At 36.9% G+C, this 7962-nt stretch overlaps 1 protein-coding gene across 1 annotated transcript in view; it reads right to left on the minus strand.

Moving 5' to 3' along the window:
- The window catches only part of usp3 (ubiquitin specific peptidase 3), a 15725-nt gene that overhangs the window by 1719 nt on the left and 6044 nt on the right, over positions 1-7962 (minus strand). The window contains exons 6-13 of the mRNA XM_016499417.1: positions 5753-5835; positions 4030-4143; positions 3764-3877; positions 1644-1790; positions 875-981; positions 710-790; positions 510-628; positions 293-406 (exon numbers count right to left, since the gene is read on the minus strand). Coding sequence (XP_016354903.1) covers positions 293-406; positions 510-628; positions 710-790; positions 875-981; positions 1644-1790; positions 3764-3877; positions 4030-4143; positions 5753-5835 — 879 coding nt within the window. The remainder of the gene's footprint in view (positions 1-292; positions 407-509; positions 629-709; positions 791-874; positions 982-1643; positions 1791-3763; positions 3878-4029; positions 4144-5752; positions 5836-7962) is intronic.

Genomic DNA, 7962 nt, shown 5'->3' on the forward strand with positions numbered 1-7962 from the left:
TATATATAAGTGTACTTATATTTAATTTAATATTAAAAGTGAAATATATATATTACATTATTACTGTATTATTACTTAATATTATCTTTAAAAATTAAATTATTATTAAATATTAAATGAATATGTTGTTATTCAATTAATAGTAATATTAATATTATTTCATTACTTTATATAAAATAATCAAATATTACAGTTATTTATTTAAGTATTAAAAATGAATTAAATAACATACTGAAACCCTCTTCCGTTACAAGTAAACTTATTACAAAATTGACAAATGTTTTGCTCTCACCTCTAGTAAGAAGCTTTTCATGTCAAGGCCATGCATGGGAAACTTCACATAGGTGTCAATCTTATTCCTCAGAAACGCTGTCCAGTGGAACCTCTTCAGATGCAAACAAAGCACCTGCACAGAGATAGCACACCATATAACCGTTAAAACCTAGATGAACCACGTTTTATTGAAAAAACAAAACAAAAAAAACCGGATATTTCCACACTTCTCTCACCTTGGGCAGTTTCTGGATCCAGAATTTCTTGGTGGACTTTTGTCGCTTTTTGCACTTGTGACACATGTAGAGCTCCATTTCATCGAGTTCCTCGAGGTCTGTGAAACTCCGAAGGCAATCTGAGAGACAGTACATGTTGACTTAGTGAACAAAATGAACCAAAATGCAGCCATGTAATAGTTTCTAATAACATCTCTTACCATTTAAAGTGCATGTTGGCCCCGGCTCTTGGTCTTTTGTGAACTTGATTCTGAATTGGCTGGGAATGTCCAATGAGAGATCTGGAGGAGAGTGAGATTTAGTGTAACCATAGCGACAGAAGTCGACAAAGCTTTTAGAGCTGATGGACAGAATTGATGGCTCACCTAGGAATGGATCAAATTTTCGAGACTCCGTGCCACATATCAAGCAGTACACCTCGTTCTGTAGAACGCCACCAAACACAGATGTAACGATAGTGGAGGTCCCATTTCTGGAAAAAAGCAAAACCATTCTACATTATTAAATAAGCCCACACAAGTCCAATCCCAAGAAAATCGGGACTTTGTGAAAGCACGTCTAGTCCGTCTATTCGCAGCAGGATTAACCTGCCATTTTGTTCAGCACAATCCACTGAGCACGCCACAACACTGCACTTCCTTTTCAATAATTCCGGCAAATCCAGTCAGGTCACCCTCACAGCTCTTGGCCGTGGGGCTTCCTCACTTGTCTGTAGCTATTAATACAAACACAACAGGGTGGCTCTGGCTCTAGCAGCAGGCAAATGTGGGAACAGCTGTCTCTGTGTACGAAAAAGACTTCCCTCTATGCGCCGTAAAGAGTTATCTTTATCACTGCTGCCCACGTACTCGCTAAACTAGCAGGGAAGAAATGGAACGAGGGGTGGCCTGCTGAGATAGACCTACCTCGAATTAGAAATTTGCCCCGAACCATCTGTGTAGTTCACCGAAGACAAGTTGTGCATTTTTTAAATACTAAAATACTGTGGCTCTTTCAAAAAATGCTGTTTTTGTTTGAGGGGTCCAAAATATTGAGTTCTTGCTCATCGAGTGCTGTACGTTTTGGAAAGGATGACCTGTTTGTCCAAACAAAGGTGGATAGGGGAGTACAAATTATGAATTTATGTGTTCGTACATGCAGCATTTGCTCTCGGAGGCGTGTTTGGGTCGGTCCGGGGACAGGGCGGGACTTGGTGACCCGTTCTTGCTTCCCTGCATCTCTCGGTGGAGATGATCCAGAAGGTAACGCAGGAACTCGTGAGCATCCTGTTGCTGGTAACCCCTGCAAAATACATCAGACAGTCAAGTCAAAATAGGGCTGTCGTGGTGAAGGACACACATATATATATACATATATATAGAATCTGTATGTGTATGTGTTACGATATAACGAGGTCATAATCAGAAACCACTGAAACCGAAACCAAATAGCATTGAAACAGGAAGTGAAGTGAACAAAAGAGAATGACAAAATAACGGTCCACATAACAGAACATGACAATAAGATCGTTAGGCTATTGTTAGTCTATATGTATAACAGAGTTAGTTCTGATCCTCGAATCTGACTAGAGACTTTCTATTGATATTTCCACCGGCGCGCATTCTAGACGGGCTGTCAGTCAGTGCAGTTAGATTGTTGCGCCACAAGGTGGCGGCAAAGGACTGTCTTTGAGTGAGTCTTTAAACCGTTCTTTCAACTACACGTTCAAAAATGCTGATTCATACAAAGAGAGACGTAATGAAACACGCTGTTGAAATCATTTTAACTTTTCAGACAGTCAAGTCAAAATAGGGCTGTCGTGGTGAAGGAATTTCCCTTGTGGCAATTTTGAGTGGCTCAATAGCGCGATATACGGTATTATCGCCATATATATATATATATATATATATATATATATATATATATAACCAGCAATGCGTCGATGTGAAGACAGAGATTTCGCTTTCCTTGGACATGACAACCTATTTTCACAAACATATATGACTCGGCCTGAAAGACAGATGCAAGTAATCGCACCCGCTCAGCCGATCTCTCTCTCATTCGCTGTTTGTTTATAGGCAAGTGCAAATATACGGAGCCTCTGTACAAATCAGCATGGTAAACATTGTTATCATTACTAACTTATTTAATATTCAGTAAAACGGAAAAAGAAATCGCGTGACCAAATCGCGGTTCTTGCATTCCTCTGTGGTTTGCTCATCAATAGTGCGGTATTGCGATATTGCGGTTATCGTGACAGCCCTAAGTCAAAATTTACTTTCTTAAAGACATTGCTCTTACTATTTAGAACGATTCGTCAGCACATTACTTTAAAGGAAAAAAAAGTTTGATTTTGTCATTTTTATTAAGAAAAAACATTTCCTTTTCCGATGACATCACTGAGGCCATGCGGGCTTTTGGATAATGTTAACCAATAGTCAAACAACTGTTTAGGCACTGGTTTAACATAACTGTATTCGGTCTGGAACCTCTTGGTATTCACAATCAATGACTAAATTTTACACTTTACATTTGATTGTTACATTTTTCATATTTAATATTATGCAATATTATTATATAAGTAATATATAAGATAATATTATAGAAGTCAAATTTAAACATTTGACATTTATTGTATAATTGACAATTGACAATATTGTAATATTGAATACATTTAGTACACAAAACAACAAAAATTTGTCGTTGATCAATATATAGCTAAGGCTGATATATCTGCACATTTTTACATTACTTACATTATTAATTTATTACATCAAAAATTATTACATCAGTTATTACAATACATTTTTCTTTTTTGAACGTTAAGTGTGGGAAGCATGTTTTGTTCAACTTTTTATTTTCAAGTTTTTTTTTTTTAACAACTTCATTTGTGAAAAACACTAATACGATCATCAAGAAAATCAAGAAATTCCTATCTAAAGTGTTAATCTGTTTATTTTCTGTTTATTTATATATTTTATCAAGGTCTAATTTCTTCAAATAGATTAATTTTCAAATGATTTATTATCTATCTGGCCATCAGCATTTACTCTCTAAGATATAAGCATGAACTTCGGCCATAAAAAAAAAAAAACATATCGGTTGACCAATGTCCATGAAAAATGGACAAAATATTTTTCTAAGTGCTTGAATAATGAAACAAATTCAACTGAATTTTGGTGAAATTTGTAGTGTATCTTATAAAAGCTCAGGATGACAAATCCAAGGAAAAACTGAAACAAATTGTGCAACTGTGTCTGTGATTTTTATGATACCTGAAACTCGGCATGATTTTCCAGATGACATAAAAGAGAGCGTCTGGGCTGAAGGCAGTCTGACTCCCCTGCCAAAGTGAACAGAGTATTTTCCTGAACTCCTCAACCAGAGACCTGTAAAACAAGAGCATAAGACTAATATGGTATTGTATATGATATGGCATATGATATTGTAAGAGCTTACATTATGAAAAGTATATTCTGACTATTTCTTTAAAATAAAGGACATCACTGCCCCCCCCCCCCCCCCCCCCCCCCCCCCCCCTACACTGCTGTCCCCCTGACTTCTGGTGTGGTACATTCTCCTTCCTGCGGTTTTCCCGCTTCGTAAGGCCACCGAGGGCAGCTCCTTAAAATAACAGCTGAACACCTGGATGTTACTGGAGACAGGAAACAGAAACCAGTGTTTAACTAAACAGATATGTCTTAGACATGATGTAAAATCCTTTTGAGTTACGACCATTTGGTATATCTTTCCAAACACAAATTAAACATCAACAGTATGCCAGAATGCTATGGCAACCTTGCCCAGGCTTCCTTTTCCATGGATCATGGCCAGCAGAAGTGCGCAAATAGAAAGGTTTTTTTAGGTAGATTTAGTGTCTCATCCAGGCCTTAAAACCGATAACAGCACAGCAATAAAAGACCCACGAACGATTAAATACAATTAAAATTGTAATAAAAATGTTAGTACAGTTTAATGACAAAATTTGATGTTGGCTTGACAAAGTTTGAAAGTTTGAAATAACTTTGAAAAGCTTGAAGGTGTTTAGTAGTCAGAAAAAAAGTAAAAAAATGTTGCAAACAATTTTTAGCATCTTGCTAGCATGATTTAACATGTTACTTGCATGTTTCATGTTTCATGATTTAACACTATCACGTTTTAGTATGTTGGTAACGTTTCTTGATTAATGTTTTGTTAGCATGTTTCTAGCCTTTTTAAACATGTTGCTAGCATGATTTAGCATTTTGTTAACATACTAATATGATTTTGCACACAGCTAACATTTTAACATATTGCTAACATGATTTAACACATTACTAGAATGTTTAAGAATGTCGATAGCATGATTTGCTAACATGTTACTAACATGATTTACCACATTGCTAGCATGATTTAACATGGTGTTAACATGTTACAAGCATGTTAAATCATGATGCATACAAAACTAATTGAAAAATCTATATATTGTTAACATGACTTAACACATTGCTAGAATGCGTCTAGCATGATTCAACACACTGCTAGCATGTTTAGCGTGTTGATATCATTATTTTACATTGCTAGTCTGTTTCTAGCATTATATACCACATTGCTAGCATGTTTTAACATGTTGCTAGCATGATTTAATGCACTGCTAGCATAGTCTAACATGAATTAGCATTAGTGTGATTTAGCACAAGAAACATTTCTTACTATTGCTGATTACTTACTATTACTTGAAAACAGTTGTGCTACTTAATATTTTTGTGAAAACAGTGATACATTTTGTTCAGGTTCTTTGATAAATATAAAGTTCAGAATGACAGCATTTATTTCAAATAGATTTTTTGTAGATGTACAATCAATTTAAATCATCCTTGCTGAATAATGTATTAATTTTGTTTAATCCTACTGACTACACACTTTTGAACGGTAGTGTAAGTTCAGTGAAATTAATGTTTCCCCTCAGTAGTTCGTAACAATGCAGGCTGAACGGTTTATGTGTATTTGGCACGAGCTGCTCGCTGCGGTTTAGCCATCAGCCCGGCCAGTGTAAGGTTGGCTGCGGTGAGCAGGCAGACGGCCTAATCTGTCCCCTGGCTGCCCACCGAGCTCTCCTCCAGCCAGCTCACTGGCCACAGAGGCACCATTACCTGCCAGCACATACTAGAGGCTCCAGCAGAGCGCAGGGAGGCTTTCAACCTCCACCAGCCAGGCCACCCACACCCTGCCAGGCTACGCATCGCCGGCTGCCCTTGGCTCGGGGTCGTGAGGGTTGCTCTTACCTCAGGGACTGGAGAATGGCGTTCATGAAGCAGGTGTTGCCCAAGTTGCGGAGGCCCGTGGCACACTGTGCTACAGTGCCGTCCTGTGTGGTGACATTAAAGAAAAATTGTATGCACTTCGCTAATTAAATTTTCAAAGCAAAAATCTGGGTACTTAACAGTGTTGTCACCTTACAGTATACTGCAACTGTAACTTATACTAAATGTGTCCATATTTTATACTCTCTCTCTCTCTCTCGTTCTCTCTCTCTCTAAATATATAATATTATATATAATAATAAATATAACATTTTTATAATTGTAATAATTATTAATTTTTAAAGCTCTACACTAGAGACATACACTATTAAAATAGTCAGCTTCTCTTGGGCTTAAAATGTTACAAAAAAAAAAGTAAAATAAAAAAATATATATATACAGTATAAGTAATATATATACATATACATGGTAAAATACAAGAAACAATAAAACAATATATACATACATACAGATACATATACTGTATATGTGTGTGTGTGTAATTTTTACTTTATTTTTTTTCCTTTCTCTCTCTCTCTATATATATATATATTATATATATTTATATAATAGAAGAACAGTTTTTTTAAACATATTTCATAAATTAATTGTATTCTGAATTGTATTCTGAAGCACAGTATAAAAAACTTAAATGAGATATTTGAAAAACAACTGAGAACAATTACAGACACCTCCAGGCTATTGGTGTTAATCTGTTGTTAATTTCCTTAATTATATGACAAACCCTATTTAACTGGCAGCATTCCTCCAATTTTCACTGAGAATGCATGATGGCGGGCCACTCTAAGATGACTGAAAGCCTGCGACAGGAGGTTGTCCCTTTGACCCTTTCAGCCACTGCAAGTGAAATTGATCATTCCAAATATGTGATTTCTAGAAAATCCTTTCAGCCATTGCAAGAGAAGTTGGTCATTCCAAGGATGGAAGTGTCACAGTTTTGGGGATGTTCTGCAGCAGGAGTTGGGCCTCTTATACAGCTACATGGTAGGGTGAATGTAAATGTTTATCAGAACCTCCTTCAGCAACATGCGGTTCCTTCCCTGCAAGCATTTCCTAATCATCCCAAAACAATGACCCCGTCACACTGCAAAACGGGTAAAGCAGTTCCTTGAACTAAGAACATTGAAATAATGAAATGGCCGGCCCAGAGTCCTGATCTAAACCCAACTGAAAATCTGTGGAAAATCCTTGGCGACGAAGTTAGGGCTAAGAAACCCACTACAGTTACCGAACTATGGAAGAGAATGGAAGAAGAGTGGACCAAGATCACACCAGAGCAGTGTGAGAAACTACTGATGTCCTGCGGCCGCAGATGTGCTGAAGTCATTCAAAGCAGGGGCCTCTACACTTCCTATTAATTTCTGACAGCTGTAACCCTCCAAAATTTTAGTTGTAATGTTCTTTTGTGCTACCAAAGTCCCTTTAAGGCAAGTCATGTTACTCGGCGGCCATCTTTCAAACGCCTCTCAGGGATGCAAGTGCAGCTCCTATCTCTTTGAATGGGGAAACATCAAATTCCCCAAAACTGTTCGCCAGGCTTAAGATTAAATTTCATATTTGAAATCACCTAAGAAATCTGACAACAACTGTGTCATAAATGTTGTTTCTTTTGCTCAAATAGTGTTAAAAAAAGCTTATTTTTCAGGCTAGACCAACCAGTGCGCATGTCTCAGAACGATGACTGTTACTATAGCAACCAGGACTTCTAATGGCAGCTGCAGTGACGCGCTGACTTTACCGATTAGCGATTGGCTCTTTTATTCAGAAGGCGGGGCTTTGTTCGATAGAGTGGCCATATTGAGCGTTGCATTTTTCCCCATTCAAAACTAAACGAGTGACACGTTTTGGGTATTCTGTAGTCTCTGGTGCTACAGTGGTTACTGTTCTCTAATTTTGATCACTGTGTTTTCCACAAAATAAAGGTTTTTGTTAAAATGCCTTGGTTATTTTGTCAAACATGTTAGTAGAACAGTGGTATACCTACAGCTAATATTCCTTCAAATTTTGAGCGATGAAGATTAACAATATTTCAGAAAAAATCAAGTGTTTATAGATTGTGCTCTAATTTTGATCTCCACTGTGTGTGTGTGTGTGTGTGTGTGTGTGTGTGAGTATATATATATATATATATATATATACACACACATATAAAAACAGAATAATGTAAATGT

The sequence above is a fragment of the Sinocyclocheilus anshuiensis genome, unplaced genomic scaffold (genome assembly GCF_001515605.1).
Source record: "Sinocyclocheilus anshuiensis isolate Anshui unplaced genomic scaffold, SAMN03320099.WGS_v1.1 scaffold1054, whole genome shotgun sequence".
Taxonomy (NCBI): domain Eukaryota; kingdom Metazoa; phylum Chordata; class Actinopteri; order Cypriniformes; family Cyprinidae; genus Sinocyclocheilus; species Sinocyclocheilus anshuiensis.